Source organism: Ambystoma mexicanum, chromosome 4p (genome assembly GCF_040938575.1).
Source record: "Ambystoma mexicanum isolate Mex_15411 chromosome 4p, UKY_AmexF1_1, whole genome shotgun sequence".
Classification (NCBI taxonomy): Eukaryota; Metazoa; Chordata; class Amphibia; order Caudata; family Ambystomatidae; genus Ambystoma; species Ambystoma mexicanum.
Window position 1 is genome coordinate 1,264,395,268 of NC_090927.1, and position 17,946 is coordinate 1,264,413,213.

At 47.0% G+C, this 17,946-nt stretch overlaps 1 protein-coding gene across 3 annotated transcripts in view; it reads left to right on the top strand.

Moving 5' to 3' along the window:
* WDR27 (WD repeat domain 27) overlaps positions 1–17,946 on the top strand; it is a 2,413,256-nt gene that overhangs the window by 2,124,718 nt on the left and 270,592 nt on the right. For all 3 annotated transcript variants that reach the window (XM_069606956.1, XM_069606954.1, XM_069606955.1), the window contains exon 21: positions 13,901–14,022. In XM_069606956.1, coding sequence (XP_069463057.1) covers positions 13,901–14,022 — 122 coding nt within the window. The remainder of the gene's footprint in view (positions 1–13,900; positions 14,023–17,946) is intronic.

Here is a 17,946-nt window from a genome sequence, read left to right on the forward strand (position 1 = left end):
TCATGGGTTCTTGGCAAAGGGATCCCCAGCCAAACACAGAAAAGCCCAGTGGTCAGGTAGGCACAGGCTCCCACATGGCATGCATGGGAGATGGACATCTAGCAATTACAAGAGAGTTTATTCAATTGTAGAACTTTAAAAACTAACCTGTCCACCACACAACACTCACCCCTGACAGACGATTTTGGGAAATGGGATTACTGGGGGAACAGCTTCTCATTCTTGTGGGAGAGGAATTTGCTTATTACTGTCCACCAATTCCTCTAATGCAGTGAGTGTTGAGGTGCGATTCAGTCTTCTGACTGATTCTGGGGACTTCTAGAGTGGTGACCATGGGGGATTGTGCTACCCCAAGCTACCAGATGATGATCCCAGGTGTGGCATGTGGAAAATCCCCTGGCCACCACTATTCAGTCTCTGCCAATGGGCAGTAGACAGCCACAGGACAAGGGAAGTCAACATCCATCATCCCCACCCCTTCCACCAGACCTTTGACCGTAGTACCAAGCGTGCTCTCTCATTTGCGAAACACAATCATAACAGCCATGTCTCTTTAAGGAATTGATGCCCTGAGCAATCCACGAGAAACATGAAAAATATTGCTACCGGATTCTCCGTCTCACGCGTGAGCTTGTTCAGACATCCAGAAACCGTGTGCAGTTTCTTGCTCAACCGTGATCGTGGGCTTGCACAGGCTCCAAGATTTTGTAGAAATCTGTGGCATGATCCAGGGAAAGAGGTTTTGAAACAGTGGCAGCAGCGGGAGAAATTAAATCAGTTAAACCCTGCTTGCTGACAAGTTGGAATGTAGGCCTCAGTGAAGCGGCATGACATTGCTCCAGTGCTCCCTGCAGAACACAAAATTGACATATATGAAATCCAAGATGTCGGGCTAGACATTTTAAAGGCTTGTTCCAGCTCCCCAATCAATTAGTAATCCCAGGCGAACCTTTGGGCATAAACCAATCCCTGTCCCTCACCCATTTGGCATTTCAGGTGCAAATCCACACAGAGAGGTTGGCCCAGGGTGAGTGTTCACAAGTCTATATTAACCCTGGTTCTAATTGACACTGTATGGGTGTTTGGGGTAGGTTGTGGTAGGCAGTTGGTGAGGGTTGGTCAAGCTGTAAGGATTTGCAGAAATGCATTTGGAGAGGTGTTTGGAAATTAGAGGGGGAGTAGGCGGTGGCAAGAGACTGAAGGGAGAAGGTGGGTGAAGGGGAAGCAGCAAGCGAAATTCAGGAGGAGATGGAGGCATGGGCTTCAAGGGCTTGACAAATGTGGTCCCTAGATCTGTGGAAAATCTCTATTTCTGATCCTGATAAATAATACACACCAGACCTCTGAAGAGGGAGATCCTCATTATCCTATATCTCAACCTCTGAATGAACTCGAGCAGTGGTCTATCACCTTTGGTTCTCCAGATGCTTAGGACTCAAACTCCCATCAGCTCTACCCAGCATAGTCAATGGTGAGGGGTTATGGAAGTCGTATTCCAACATATCTGGAGGGCTTTAAGTTGCAGATTTTGGCTCTAGAGGATTGCCTTTCTAGAGACATTACCGAATATGACTTTACAGACATTCTTGATAAAGGGACCCCTGAAGAACCTGTCTTGCAATTGCATGCCGCATTAAAAGACCCCCCCATTGAGATGTGCAAAAAAGCAGGTACAGTATCAGTGGTGGACAAAGACCTGGTAAAGAAGAACAAGCTGCCTTTTTTGGGCCAGACTTTCCCTCAAAACACCCCACTACAGAGAATCTGGTGGTTCAGGCTGCCACTTCTCGCACATATTCTTCTTATTATTCATCCCTACCACCTGATAGGGAGGATAAAAGATATGATGCAATAGCAAAGAGGGTTTTTGAATCTGGCGGTACCAGCCTTAAAGTCATAAATGGATCCTGCGCTTTGGCTAAATATTCATATACTTTGTGGACAATAATAAAAGACAGCAAAAATATCCCAGAAGAGGAAATGAGAGATGGTTTTATGAACTTAATAATAGATGGTAAAGAGGTGACATGTCAGTCTCTTCAGTCAGGTTTGGATGCAGCTGACTGTGTAGAAAGGTCCATGGACTCTAGAACAATGTCCAGAATGTTTGCTTGGCTTAGAAAATAATTATTTGCGCCAAATATTCAGGCCAGATTACCGAGTACGTCCTTCGGTGGGCCAAATTTATTTGGTCCTAAAGCTGCAGAGCTTCAATCCTCAAAAGTTGCAGCAATACGGAAGCAACAACAAACACTTTCTCAAAGTGGGAAAGATAAAACAATTTGTTGCTGTTTCTCACTTAACCAAAAAGAGGTAGAGGAAAAGTGAAGCCGAGACATGGACACAATGATTCTCCAGTCCCGCAAGAGGTTGAGGCAGAAAACCCACCCAAGCAACTGTTCTTTCCACACCATCAGCCGCATCCACAGCCCCAAAACCACTTAAGAGTTCTTGCATCATTCACCATTTGGAGGAAGATTAGCCCAGCAGCATTCAGAAGAATAGTACAGCATTACTTCGCATGCATGGGTACTCCAGATAGTATCCCAGGGCAACTGCCCCACTTTTCTAAAGTGTCCGCCGGATTACCCTGCAGGTGTGCATCCTTTTTGGTCTCCTGATCCGCTGCTCCAGAGGATGCCATAGAAATGGTACCTTCAGCAGAGAGGAACCAGGCTTGGAACTTAACATACTTCCTGGTACCCAGATAGGATCCATCTTGGACCTGAGGGGCTTGACCTAGTTCCTCAGGAATTACTCATTCAAGATGGTCAGCTTTTTGCAGATCCTCCAGGCTCTTCAGCTCCAGGATTTGTTTGTGCCACTTGATCTTCAGGACGCTTACTTTCATGTGCTCATGCAACCCAAGCAAAGGAAGTACCTGAGGTTCATGATTGGCAGTACTATCAATTTTTAGTTCTACCTTTCAGGCTCACCTCTGTCCCGTGGGTCTTCACCAAGTTGATGGTAAACAACTTGGTGAAGTTGAAACACTTGTGTATAGGCGCGTTACAAATGCCTTATCATATCATATCATATCATATCATATCATGGTGGTAATGGCAGCCAGTCTGAGAAGAGGGGGGATCTGTGTTTTCCCTTAACTAGATGATTGGATGATCGGGGCACATTCCCTGGAACAAGCTGTGAAACATCTTAACAGCACCTGCCACTTTCTACACAAACTGGGCTTCTTCCTAAACTTCAAGAAGTCCCAAGTGATGGCCTCACTAGCACACCAATTCATCGGAGCGGTCCTGGACTAATCCTTGGGGAAGCCTCCCCCACACCGAGATAAAAGCTCTTCATATCCTTAAGATGGTCATGAAATTTCAGAGCGCCCAAACTCTGCTGACCTTCAGTTTCCTAGGTTTGCTGGGTCTAATGGCATCCTCCATTTTTCTGGTGCCAGAGACCTCACTGAGCATTACGTTACTTCAGTGGGCCCTCAAATCACGGTGGTCACCGTTCTCAGGCAGAATGATGGACCTTATTATAGTCCAGAGCAGGGTATGAAACCACTTCCTGTGGTGGTCTCACAAAGGGAACTTGATGGCCGGAGAACCTTTTTGACATCCATGGCCGGAGATCATTGTGCCATGGACACCTGCATCAAGGGCTGGGGCACACACCTGAACAAGCTAACAATATGGTCCCAGCAGAGGCAAGACTACACAAAAAATGTTTTAGAGCTTAGGGCAATCAGACTGACACTGATGGCCTTTCTGCCTTTGATAGAGGGGGGAAATTGTACTGATCGTGATGGACCATACGGAGGCCATCCACTACCTCAACAAGAGAAGAGGTGCAGGGTCACTTCCACTGTGCAAGGAGGCAATGCAGCTCTGGTTTTGGCTGTTACAAAATGGTATCTCCTTGTCACCCTCCTTCTACACAGAGGGTGAACGAGTTACAGGCCCTCCCATGCAAACCGCCTTTCACAGTCTTCACAAAGGAGAAGGTAGTACTTAGGGGCTGTCCGTCGGTCCTTCCTTCCTTCCTAAAGTTGTTTCTGAATTCCATCTATCTCAGAAAATAGACTTATCTGCATTCTATCTTCCACCTCACCCTTCCAAGGAAGAGGAGAGATTCCATAGACTGGATCCAAGCAGAGCACTATGTTTTTACATTGCCAGAACGAGCAGCATCATATCAACTTTTTATTGGCTACACCGGTCCCAGATTAGTTAAGAGTGACCAAGCAAACATTATACAGATGGATAATTGTATGCATATCAGAATGTTATACAATAGGAGAGGGATATCAGTTCAGGATATTTGCCAATCTGCAACATACATTCTTGAAGTACAAGTTCCTGGGCACACAGTCAGGTCAGGACACCCACTTTGGAAAAGCGACCCTACAAAGCAGCTTAATATAACATTCCAGAGAGTTCACTCACCCTTTACAAAGCATTACTATTGGAGTTTGTCTAAGATGAGGAATCCGTGGTATAACACAATCCATTCAAAGAGCAAATGATTTACCCCTATTAACTTTCTTTCTGCTAGATGTTCCTCCCACTGATTCATCGCCCTCTCATCCTATCCCTTTATTGAACAGTGCTCTCTCATTTTATCTCTCTATCAGTACCTTGTATAATCCCCCCAATGCAGCTCAGCACAGGGAAAATGAGGAACTGGGGTGCAGTGCTAGCTGCTTATACCAACACTGCATCCGTACTCTGGTGTGAATAGCGTCAAAGGACCTTGTCGCTGATGCTGCACTGTGCCCCGTTCTGTTGAAATGTTTCAGAGATCTGCTCAAGCAGGAAGATAATATCTAAATTGAGTAATATGTGGGAGGAACATCCATCAGAAAGAACATTACCAGGGGTAAGTAACTGGGCCTCATTATGAGTGTGCTGGGACTGTTGTTTCCGGACCGGCACACTATGAATCTACTGATGGGTGCCGTCCCGCCACCAGGGTCAGACCTGGTGGGCGGAACCAGTGGCGTAACACCAAATGTGGGGGTCCCCCTGTGAGCCATGATGAGGCGCCCCCCCCCCCAACTCAGCAACAAATCACAGGTCGTGCTACACTCTGAGCAGGCCTAGATTATCACGCTTGCACAATACGGATGAACTCGCTGTTGAAGGGGTATGCCGCACACTGTACTAGGAAAAAGATATAAATATGTGTTTTAATAAAATATACAGCACACTTTCAGAGAATAATTGGCTAAAACTCCACAGTGTTTGCAATTGTTTTGTAGGGTAACACCAATCCAATACATGCAAGTCACCAACAGTGCACACAAACATTAATGCTTTGCTATTAAAAATGCCATGCCACATTGAAAACATGTCCCACTTGCTGGACAATGTAGACAGTGTAGACACGTTATAACAGTACGGTAAAGCATGCCAGGCCACATTTAGACATACCTAGACTGGTTGCACAAAAATGCCAGTAGAATCAATAACACTCATCAAGAAGAGAGCACACATTGAAGCCCGGGTCTCTGCTGCCTCTAACAACACAGCCAAACTCTTTCAAATCTGCACGGAACTGGTCAATCCTCTTGCGGTCCCCACCTCTTTTGTTCCCTCCCAGGCCCTCTGTATGTCTCTGGCCTCTCACTTCTCCGCTAAAACTCAGGACATCCTGTCCACTATCTCCTCTTCATCTCCCTCTTCCTCTCTTGGCCCCCTTTGGCCATCTCTACCTCTCCTCCTCCTTTCTTCTCTTTCTCTCTGACAACCACTGGCGTAACAGGGGCCCCCGCAGCCGCCACGGTGCAGGGGGCCCCGCGAGCACATGTCCTGGGAGGGGGCCCTTACTTGGAGAAAAAAAATGTAAAAATATTTTTTCAAAATATATATTTTTTTTATTTCTTTTTGAAATCACTTTGCCTTCATAAAGACATTATTTCTGTAACAGAAATTATGTATTTATGAATACAGAGTGACTACAAAAAGAAACTTTCTTTTTGAAGTCCCAGGGCCCCCCCTACCCCATGGCATGGAAGACCCGAGGCTGGAGGCCTCCATGTCATGGGGTTGGGGAGCCCTATGAATTCAAAAAGTCACTCTGCCTTCATAAAGAAATGATTTCCATTATGGTTCGGTCCTTAACAGAAATAATTTCTTTATGAAGTCATAGTGATTTCAAAAAGAAAAATCAGCCTCATTACAAGTTTGGCGGTAGCCTTGCTGGTAAAACCGACAAGCTGCCGCCAAACCTGCGCTTTTTTCCGGCACCCACAAATGAGCAATTACCAGGTCATTACGGCCCCGCCGGACCCGGTAAATTCCCATTTGCGAACGCCCGAAAAAAATGATCCCCATTCCCATTTGATCCCCGTAGGGTTCAATGGGAATGGGGAGCTCGGATGCACTGGCACCATTCAAAATGGTGCCAGTGCATCCGACATGCTCTGCTCGCGGGTGCCGGGCGGGCGGGAAGGCACCCACCAACAGAACTCATAGTTTGCCGGTCTGGTAACAACGGTACCGGTAAGCTTGCTGGTACCGTTGTTACCAGACCGGCAAACTTATACAGAGGCCCAATTTCTTTTTGAAGTAATAGGGCTCCCCTCAACCCCATGACGTGTGCGTGTGTGAGTTTATGGTGAAAGGGTGCACACAAATGTATGGGTGACTGGGTGTGTGTGTGTACGGTGAAAGGGTGCACACTTAAATGTAAGGATGGCTGGGTGTGCATGCGTGTATCTGGTGAATGGTGTTTGTGCTTGTTTTCAGGGGCGCAACAAAACCTACATTTTGGGAGAGGCGCTAACTTCACGGGTGGTGGGGGAGGCAAACTTATTTGTGTGGGGGCATCTAACTTCTTTACGCATTTTTATTAGACTATGCTAGTGCAGCTTCAATGCAGTTAACTCTCTCCTTTAAGTGTGAAAGCACCCACTTATGAACTGTTGTGAGAATGAACGTTCTCCTGTTCTCTTTCTACCCTTCCAATCACTTCCCTGGAATGAAAGTACTAAACACACATCACAATTTCAATTGCTTAAAAAATTGGCATTTGAATGCTGGTACTAACAGTGAAATGCTTTACGTAAGTAACTGCTGGGCCCTTGTTAACAGCGAAACCCAGGTGCTGTTTACCATCTGTCTCCTGTTCTGGCCGGCAACTGCTCTGAAGGTCAGCCAGGTTGAGTCAACATAGCCCAGAATTTCTGGGGGGGGGGGGAGTGCTGCAGCCCAGTCAACTGAATATTGTTAAGCCCCTACTTGTGTTTAATGCCTTAATTGCTTATTGGTAATCGTCATTACTCCTAGCCCTATTCTTCCTTGTCCCCGTACTTGTGTATGAGGCAGTACTTGTGTATGAGGCACGTTGCCTCATACACAAGCACTGGGATGAGGTAGAGGTACATTCAGGTAATGCCTGATTTAGCTACCTCTATCTTCTTTAATCCTAATCTCACTCTTCCTCATCCCAGTATTTACCTATGTGGCAAGGAGCCTCAAACGTAAGCTCTGGGACAAAGAAGAGGAACGTGAAGGTAATTCTGGGCCAAAGAGCTGATTTTGGAGGTTGGGGTAGGGCATGGGAGGGAGAGGGGGGATGTGTGGGCCGTGGGATTGTGCGATAAATCATAATGGTTGTCCATGTCCAGGCTAAGCAGGCATGATATGTGGTATTAGTGGCTAAAGAGGCATTTTGGTGCAGCCAGTCTAGTTATTCCTCAGTTTGGTATGACTTTTTTTTAACTACACATTTCTAATAAAGCAGTCCTGCTGAGTGTAATTACCTGGCTAGATTGTCATTTGGGTGCTGCCAGTCTAGCAATTTCTTACTGCAGCCTTGTATCTTTTTTTGAGCATCTGTGATAAAGTGATATGATATAATTCTATTATAACACGCCTGTACACAAGCGTTTCTTGGCGCGACAAGCAATGGAGTGAAGATAGAAGGTTGACAAGACAAATGATCTTACTAGGCCTTGTGTCATTCAAACCGTGCAAGTTCGAGAATGAGAAATGCAAGGGGAAAGGGAGGGGGGAAGTGCAAGGAATAATGGAGGGGAAAACAGGGCTGTAATGCTCTGAAAAAGTGCAGCCAGGACAGTGCGGCTCTGGGTAGTGCAAGGAGAACAAGGGACTGTAGGGTTACAGTTACAGTCCCTAAGTGCATGGTAGGCCGCAGGCAGTGCAAGGGTGACTAATCAAGTAAGAGCCTGGACTCAGTGAGACTCTGAGGGTAGACAAGCAACCAGTCGGTACAGCAGACAGGTAGGTCAGCAGGGGAGGGAGAGAGCGAAAGTAGAGGAGACAAGGAATGTTTTGAGCTGGTACCGGAACATCAGGTGTTCCGCTAAAGTTTGAGAGGGGCAAGGAGGCCATTCCAGAGGGAGGCATCCGCAGAGGAGAGAGATCTTCCCCCACTCTCTGCCTGAAGAAGCGTCTATCTCTTAGAGAGTTGGAGTTAGCCGGGGGAAGGGCTCGAGAAACAAAGTATTTTGGAAGAGAGTGTTGGATGTAGTTTGGGCCCAACCTCAGAAAACCTTGTGGACAATGCAAAGGGTCTTGAACTTGATTCTTGCAACCACCGGGAGCCAGTGGAGAGATTTCAGGGCTGTACAGTTATGATCCCTAGGCTTGTGGGCAAGGATAAGTCTTGCTGTCCTGTTCTGGATTAGTTGCAGAGGGCGGAGAATAGAGCATTTTCCGTGCCTATGGCTGCTCTGAAGCCGGACTGGTGATCATGGAGACAACCAACGGATTCAAGATGGAGAGTGAACTGGGAGATGGCCAGCTTTTTTCCAAGAGTTTGCCCAGGAAAGGAGTGATGGAGATTGGGCAATAGTTTGCCAGACAGGTAGGATCGGCAGACGGCTTCTTGAGGAGTGGGTGCACAAGGGAGTGCTTAAGGGGAGAGGGGAACGCTCCAGTGGTGAAAGAGTGATTACAGAAATTAGCCAAGGTGCAGCGAGGGTGTCAATATGGTCCTTGATGGTTCTGGAGGAGCAGGGGAGCACCTGTTTGGATGACACTTTCATGGATCGGACTTGTCTTGAAACCTTGTCAGTCTGACTCCCTTATGCATCCACTCCTCAAGAAGCCGTCTGCCGATCCTACCTGTCCGGCAAACTATTGCCCAATCTCCATCACCCCTTTCCTGGGCAAACTCTTGGAAAAAAGCTGGCCATCTCCCAGTTTACTCTCCACCTTGAATCTGTTGGTTGTCTCCATGACCACCAGTGTGGCTTCAGAGCAGCCATAGGCACGGAAAATGCTCTCCTGAACACCCATGAAGATCTGCTCTCTAACCTTGATTCCAGCATTCCTTCTGTCCTAATCATCCTTGATCTTTCCTCTACTTTCGACACAGTCAACCACGCCATCCGGATCAATTGCCTACGTGAGAACCTGGCATCACGGATCAGGCCCTGGAGTGGCTGACCTCCTTCCGCTTGGACTGCCCCTCCCAGTTCCAACTTGGTCCTTTTCTCTCCACCAACTCTCTCTCTACCTGTGGCATTCCCCAGGGCTCTATCCTCTCACCCTGGTTTTTCAACCTCTACTTGACCCCTTGGCCCACCTGATCTCTACCTTCTCCTCTAACTTTAAGTGTAATGCAGATGACTCAGCTTTCCTTAAGTCTCCCCTCAGCCTCCTCTCCTCTCTCGCTCATTCCTGACTGTCTATCCGTGATTCAGGATTGGTGCGCCTCCAAAGATATCTACCTTAGCGCCATTAAGATGGAGATCCTTCTCATTGGGACCCTTGCTTTCCCTCTCTCACTCTGGCTGCCCACCTTGGGCCCTCTTCCTTAGCCTTCCTGCGAGGCAAAAACCTTTTGTGTCATCTTCGAATCCCCACTCTCTTTCTCTCCTCGCATCTCGGACGTCGCCAGGAAGTCCCACTACCTACCAGCTGCTCCTTCTCAGAGGGATTGTTCCCTTTCTCAGTTTCCCCCAGATGATCACTCTCTCCAGAGCCCTGCTTCTCTCTAGGCTGGATAACTGCAACAGCCTCTTTCTCAAGCTGCCTTCCTCTATTCTCCGCCATCTGCAACTAATCCAGAACAGGACAGCAAGACTTATCCTTGGCCACAAGCCCAGGGATCATAACTGTACAGCCCTGAAATCTCTCCACTGGCTCCCGGTGTTTGCAAGAATCAAGTTCAAGAGCCTATGCATTGTCCACAAGGCTTTCTGGGATCGGGCCCAAACTACATCCAACACTCTCTTCCAAAATACTTTGTTTCTCGAGCCCTTCCCCCGGCTAACTCCCACTCTCTAAGAACTAGACGCTTCTTCAGGCAGAGTGTGGGGGATGATCTCTCTCCTCTGCAGATGCCTCCCTCGGGAATGCCTCCTTGCCCCTTTCAAACTTTAGCGGAACACCTGATGTTCCGGAAACAGCTCAAAACTTTCCTCGTCTCCTCTACTTTCGCTCTCTCCCTCCCCTGCTGACCTACCTGTCTGCTGTACCGACTGGTTGCTTGTCTACCCTCAGAGTCTCACTGAGTCCAGGCTCTTACTTGATCAGTCACCCTTGCACTGCCTCCGGCCTACCATGCACTTAGGGACTGTAACTGTAAACCTACAGTCCCTTGTTCTCCTTGCACTACCCAGAGCCGCACTGTCCTGGCTGCACTTTTTCAGAGCATTACAGCCCTGTTTTCCCCTCCATTATTCCTTGCACTTCCCCCCTCCCTTTCCCCTTGCATTTCTCATTCTCGAACTTGCACGGTTTGAATGACACGAGGCCTAGTAAGATCATTTGTCTTGTCAACCTTCTATCTTCACTCCATTGCTTGTCGCGCCAAGAAACGCTTGTGTACAGGCGTGTTATAATAGAATTATATCATATCACTTTATCACAGATGCTCAAAAAAAGATACAAGGCTGCAGTAAGAAATTGCTAGACTGGCAGCACCCAAATGCCAATCTAGCCAGGTAATTACACTCAGCAGGACTGCTTTATTAGAAATGCGTGGGTAAAAAAAAGTCATACCAAACTGAGGAATAACTAGACTGGCTGCACCAAAATGCCTCTTTATCCACTAATACCACATATCATGCCTGCTTAGCCTGGACATGGACAACCATTATGATTTATCGCACAATCCCACGGCCCACACATCCCCTCTCCCTCCCATGCCCTACCCCAACCTCCAAAATCAGCTCTTTGGCCCAGAATTACCTTCACGTCCCTCTTCTTTGTCCCAGAGCTTACGTTTGAGGCTCCTTGCCTCATAGGTAAATACTGGGATGAGGAAGAGTGGGATTAGGATTAAAGAAGATACAGGTAGCTAAATCAGGCATTACCTGAATGTACCTCTACCTCATCCCAGTGCTTGTGTATGAGGCAGAGTGCCTCATACACAAGTACTGCCTCATACACAAGTTCGGGGACAAGGAAGAATAGGGCTAGGAGTAATGACGATTACCAATAAGCAATTAAGGCATTAAACACAAGTAGGGGCTTAACAATATTCAGTTGACTGGGCTGCAGCACTCACCCCCAGAAATTCTGGGCTATGTTGACTCAACCTGGCTGACCTTCAGAGCAGTTGCCGGCCAGAACATGACACAGATGGTAAGCAGCACCTGGGTTTCGCTTTTAACAAGGGCCCAGCAGTTACTTATGTAAAGCATTTCACTGTTAGTACCAGCATTCAAATGCCAATTTTTTAAGCAATTGAAATTGTGATGTGTGTTTAGTACTTTCATTCTAGGGAAGTGATTGGAAGGGTAGAAAGGGAACAGGAGAACGTTCATTCTCACAACAGTTCATAAGTGGGTGCTTTCACACTTAAAGGAGAGAGTTAACTGCTTGTAACATTGAAGCTGCACTAGCATAGTCTAATTAAAATGCGTAAAGAAGTTAGATGCCCCCACACAAATAAGCTTGCCTCCCCCACTACCCGTGAAGTTAGCGCCTCTCCCAAAATGTAGGTTTTGTTGCGCCCCTGAAAACAAGAACAAACACCATTCACCAGATACACGCATGCACACCCAGCCAGCCTTACATTTAAGTGTGCACCCTTTCACCGTACACACACACACCCAGTCACCCATACATTTGTGTGCACCCTTTCACCATAAACTCACACACGCACACGTCATGGGGTTCAGGGGAGCCCTATTACTTCAAAAAGAAATTGGGCCACTGTATAAGTTTGCCGGTCTGGTAACAACGGTACCGGTAAGATTGCTGGTACCGTTGTTACGAGACCGGCAAACTACGAGTTCTGTTCGTGGGTGCCTTCCCGCCCGCCCGCCAGGTCTGACCTGGCAGGCATACCGGCACCCGCGAGCAGAGCATGTCGGATGCACCGACACCATTTTGAATGGTGCCGGTGCATCCGAGCTCCCCATTCCCATTGAACCCTATGGGGATCAAATGGGAATGGGGAGCATTTTTTTCCGGCGTTCGCAAATGGGAATTTAGCGGGTCTGGCGGGGCCGTAATGACCTGGTAATTGCCCATTCGCGGGTGGCGGAAAAAAGCGCAGGTTTGGCGGCAGCTTGCCGGTTTTACCAGCAAGGCTACCGCCAAACTTGTAATGAAGCTGATTTTTCTTTTTGAAATCACTATGACTTCATAAAGAAATGATTTCTGTTAAGGACCGAACCATAATGGAAATCATTTCTTTATGAAGGCAGAGTGACTTTTTGAATTCATATTGCTCCCCAACCCCATGACATGGAGGCCTCCAGCCTGGGGTCTTCCATGCCATTGGGTAGAGGGGACCTTTGGACTTCAAAAAGAAAGTTTCTTTTTGTAGTCACTCTGTATTCATAAAAACATTATTTCTGTTACACAAATAATGGGCCTCATTACGAGTCCAGCGGTAACCGCAGCGGTAAAACCACCTGGTTACCGCCGGACTCGTATTACCATTCCGCCTCCATGATTCCCAGAATTACTGGGGCATTACAACCCCGGTTTTCCGGGAATCATGGAGGCGGAATGGTGTTAATCCCCATTCCCATCGAGTCCTATGGGACTCGATGGGAATGGGGATCATGGAAACACCGGCAGCATCTCGTAATGCTGCCGGTGTTTCCTCGTCCGCCTGCAGGCGGGCGGTGTTAAACCCGCCAGGTCAGACCTGGCGGGAACATCACCTCCCGCCTGCAGGAGTCGGGATCAGGCGGTCCGGAAACAACGGTGGCGGCGGGTTTACCGCCACCGTTATTTCCGGACCACCTGAGTTGTAATGAGGCCCAATGTCTTTATGAAGACAAAGTGATTTCAAAAAGAAATAAAAAAATATATATATATTGAAAAAATATTTTTACATTTTTTTCTCCAAGTGGGGCCTCCTCCCAGGACATATGCTCGCGGGGCCCCCTGCACCGCGGGGGCCCCTGTTACGCCAGTGGGTGGAACGGCGCCCGCCCGCAGAGTTTCACAGAAACACTGGCACCGTTGTTTCACGGTGCCGGTGCTTTGGCGCCTGACTTCCCGGCCGCTGTGGTTGGAATACCCTGTGTTACGGGGAAGTCGGGCGCTGTTAATGCATTACGGGTCTGGCGGCAACCTGCCGGTCTTACCGGCACGGTTACCGCTAGACCCGTAATGAGGCCCATTGTTTTCTTTCAGTGCACGAGATCGCCCATTGCTTTCTTTCAGTGCACGAGATCTCCCAAAAGTCGATATTTCAGTAAAAGACTTGAGTAAAATTAAAACATTTATTTTCACAGACGTGGCAGTGAATGCAGGCAAAGAACTTTGCCCAAACATGGTGGAGACAGAAGCAGTCACTGAATGCATACGTCCAAGGACAGGAAGAGGGAAGCAACAATGAAATGCATGTGGCAACTGCATATGGTTTGTGTGGCTAGGAATTTGACAAGATGACATGTACCTGTTGGTCTCTGTTTGCCATCTGATTCTATATTCTGCGTGTGCCCTGCATTTCTGAACAGACATCCACTTTCTTCTGTATTACCTTAACATGGACATTGCAGATATCGTTCTGACAGCTGGAAGCAATCGTGCACTAGAAGTCTTTGACCTAAATGCAGCATGCAGTGCAGCCATAATTTCCAATGCACATTCTCGTTCCACCCACCAGATCTGTCAAAATAAGGTAGGGAGATCCTTTTCTCAACTATTTCCCATTATAGCTACTACACATGTTTATAATGTGAAAACGAATGTAACTTTTGTTATTACCGTCACTATCAAAAATGGTGTACATGCGGGCATCACATAAAGACGTTTTGACACACAGGTCCCTGAAAGTGTATTATTTAACAAACATAATATTTTAGTATAATTGCATTTTTGTGAATTTCTTTTGTTGTATTTTTACTGTTAAAACGATTTGAATCTTCATGGATATTGCATTGTAATAACAAATACTGGAAACAGTCCAAATTCTAAAGGAAAAGAAGGTGGTAAAATTGGTTTGAGGGGTTGTTTATAAACATATAATAACATTCACAAGGGCGTGCACATAGTCATATTTGTTGGCCGATGCTGCAAAAACATTAACCAGAAGTAAATTGAGTATTATGTCACACCAATGGACTGTTGCAATGGGCGATCACCAATGGTTTAAATTAAATGCTTTATTATGCCGGGAGGATAGCTCAGGGGCAACGTCTTTGTTTTCAAAGGAAGACAACGCAGAGCAACATAGGTTTGTATGTCGGTTCTGTGCTTAGACACTGGCCTCTGGTATTAAGCACATAATACAAGATTAATTAATTATATTAGATACACAAAATGTTTTAAATCTTTGCGATTCCATGCTTAACTCTCAAGTTATTGGGCCTCATTACGACCCAGGCGGTAAGTTACCGCCTGGGCCGTGACTTTACCACCATGGCGTAAACTACGTTTACGCCATGGTGGTTGGCGGACTTACCGCCCCATTCCGAGGTCGGCGGGGCGGTAAGTCCCCAATCCCCATTTACCCTTCCCCATTCCCATTTTTGCCCCATAGGGCATAATGGGAGTGGGGAAGGCGTTAATTACGCCACCGTAAATTACGGTGGCGTAATTAACATCAAGTTCCCTTACCGCCATGGTTTTTTACACCCGCTAGAAGCAGGTGTAAAATCCGCCATGGCGGAAAGGGAACTCGTGATTGGCGGTAAGGGGTCGGCGCAGCTAACGCTGGCGCTAACCCCTTACCGCCAGGGTCGTAATGAGGCCCATTGTCAGTTGGTGAGCTGAGGTTAGTGTTCAGTTTTCAAGTAAAAAAAAAAAAAGTAAACCTTTCTGGACATGTCAATTGCATGGACTCTTGTGTTACCTTTGCTGGCGTCTACCATCTTAAATGTTTCCCTAATGTGACGTTGGACCTTGGTGAGGCAAATTTAAAACTCATACTTGAAGGATTGAATCCCCTATTATGCAATCTCTACTCCCAAGCCTCAATGAAACAACATCTCTTCTTTCTGTCATATTGCAAGGACATCTTACGATCAAACAAGTTTCCCCTTTCCAATTTCCATTGAACTATTCTTAATGGGGTCCGTGGTGCCTGGTTTGTACTAGTGAAGTCAATTCATTGTTTTGTAACCATGTGGAAAAGCTTTCCCCAGGACTGACAATGTCTTAAGTGTTGGCCCATTGGCTCAACAACAGAGGTTTAGTAGGAAGCTTTTACACTTTTTCCTGCAAATTGTGCATAGCTCCTAAACACTGAAGGAAACTGAGACCCATCCGGAGACAGTCCACAGTCAGTAATTATGCACCATCTCTTTCCATGATTATGTTTGAGAAAATCTTTATCTGATTTTTACAGTGTTTGAGTTGACAGTATTTCATTATGTAGGATCCTGGATGAAAATGCTGACTTGCTGAAAGTGTATCTGAATACGTCTGTTGCATGTTGCAAAGTTTACTCGTCAAGGAATGAGAATTTAGTTGTTGTTCGCACCCCATATGATGAAAACCATGTAGAATAGGTTGGAGATACCCTGATAGATTGTATTTTGTGTCCCTCGAAAGTTGTTTGGTATTCCGCTTCCATTGAAGACTATGGGGGTCATTCCGACCCTGGCAGTCGCGGAATGAACGGTGTCGTAAGGGACCGGGCACCGTTCATTACAGGCCGCCCTATTACGAGTTCTGCAGCGGGTGCCGCTCTGGAACGCCTGGTCAGACCAGGCGTCCTTAGCGGGACCCGCTAGCAGACCAGAATGCTAACAACGGGCCCGTCACTAAAGTTTCTGCTATTGTATCCGACAAAGATGAAGGTATTGCACAAAGACCGCGCCCTGTTTTTTGAAACCCTAGAAGACGTCAGCAAGTGGTTGGATTCGCAGAACATGCCGTCAGAACAGCATGACCAGAACGATGGAGACAGCCAGAAGTGACGTGACGGTGAGGAATATAAAACATGATCTGGGGGAAGGAGAAATGATGTTGGCGGTAGCGATAGAGAAACTTGGACTATCAATTAATCATGTGTTGAGTCCTAGTACTATTAACAAAATGCAGGAGTAACACGCGCCGCACGAGAAAGGGTGACGCGGGAATCACTCTTACCACCAGTAGGTTAGTTAGTTGAGATACTGATAGTATAGTATCTGCCTGCTGCGCTCTGAGTACTGACAATGGCCCAGGAAAGAAGAGAGAAGCGGGGATGCCTGAGATTCAGTTTTGGAGCTGGGCAATTGTTGGGGATAGTTAAGGGGGGAGAGGAGGAGGAAGTTTGGGAAGAGGTTAAGGGGGTGGCCTACAGACATGCACTAAGACGCAAAGGGAGGAGGGCAAGAGTTAGGTTGGTGGCGAAGGGAATCGGGAATGATGGGTGAACTGAAGATAATAACATGGAACGTGAGGGGTCTAAACAACTATATCAAACGTAACAGGGTCATGACATACTTAAAGCGACAAAAAATAGCATTGTTGCAAGAAACCCAACTGACCAAAGAGAAACAAGACGTGGTCACAAGTAAATGGAAAGGGGCGACCATAGGGGCAATGTACTCTGCATATGCTAGAGGTGTCATAACATGGACAATACCTCATGTCCCGTTTAAACTTCTACAGTCCACGGTAGATAAGGAGGGGAGGATGGTAATAATATGGGGGCTGGTCGAAAACAAAGAAATTAGTATTATCAATGTGTACGCCCCCGATTAGGATGCTACAGCCTACTTCAGATCTCTGTATAGTAAGATCAGTCCTTATATAGATGGGGCGGTGGTGTGGGGGTGGGGGGACTTTAACTGTACCCTAGAACCCAAGATGGACAGGTCGGACAAGAAATTAGCCCATCCGATCGCGGCAGCGAAAGCTCTGAGCACCCTGTTACAAGCGTTTCAGTTACTAGACGTGTGGAGAGTGCAACATCCACAAGAGTGTACTCACATTATTCTGCCCCACAAAACCTACACACAAGACTGGACTATGTGTTCGCTGGAACGGACTGGACAAATGAGGTGGCACATGCTGAATTTAAAGGAATGGTTCAGTCAAAAAATGTTATTGCCCCTACGGGTCGGCCATGTGTTTTTAAGCCTAAATCGCTCGATTTTAGAAAAATGTCCTATGGACCTTATCCGAGTTTTCGTCCATTAAACGCACGCGAAAACAGGCATCAGGGAGCTGCCATTTTGTGATAATCCTATCATTTCCCCCATCGCTTTTGCGGCACTGAATCATATCCCCCGCCCCTGAGCCTGTCATCAGCAGACGCGTACCGCCCATTTCACAACGCCAAAGCACGTCTCGTGTCAACATTCGCTGCGCTTCAGCTAATGACGTGTCGCCATGGAAATGGCAGGAAGCCTCTTTCCTCAATAAGTATAAACAGACCGTTTCACAACACACAGCAGCAGATTTTCGATTCCATTCCTCTCTCTGTGTTACTTTGAGTATTCTGTGACTCGTTTCCGTGCTCTGGTCAGCTACCTTCGTTGCTTGTAGCCCGTTTGAACAGATACCAGTACCACCGCTATAAATTATTTTAGTTTGTTTAACACACAATGGCTACAATAATGTCCTACATGTACGAGCCCGAGTATAACGACGAGGAACTACTGGAAAGGGA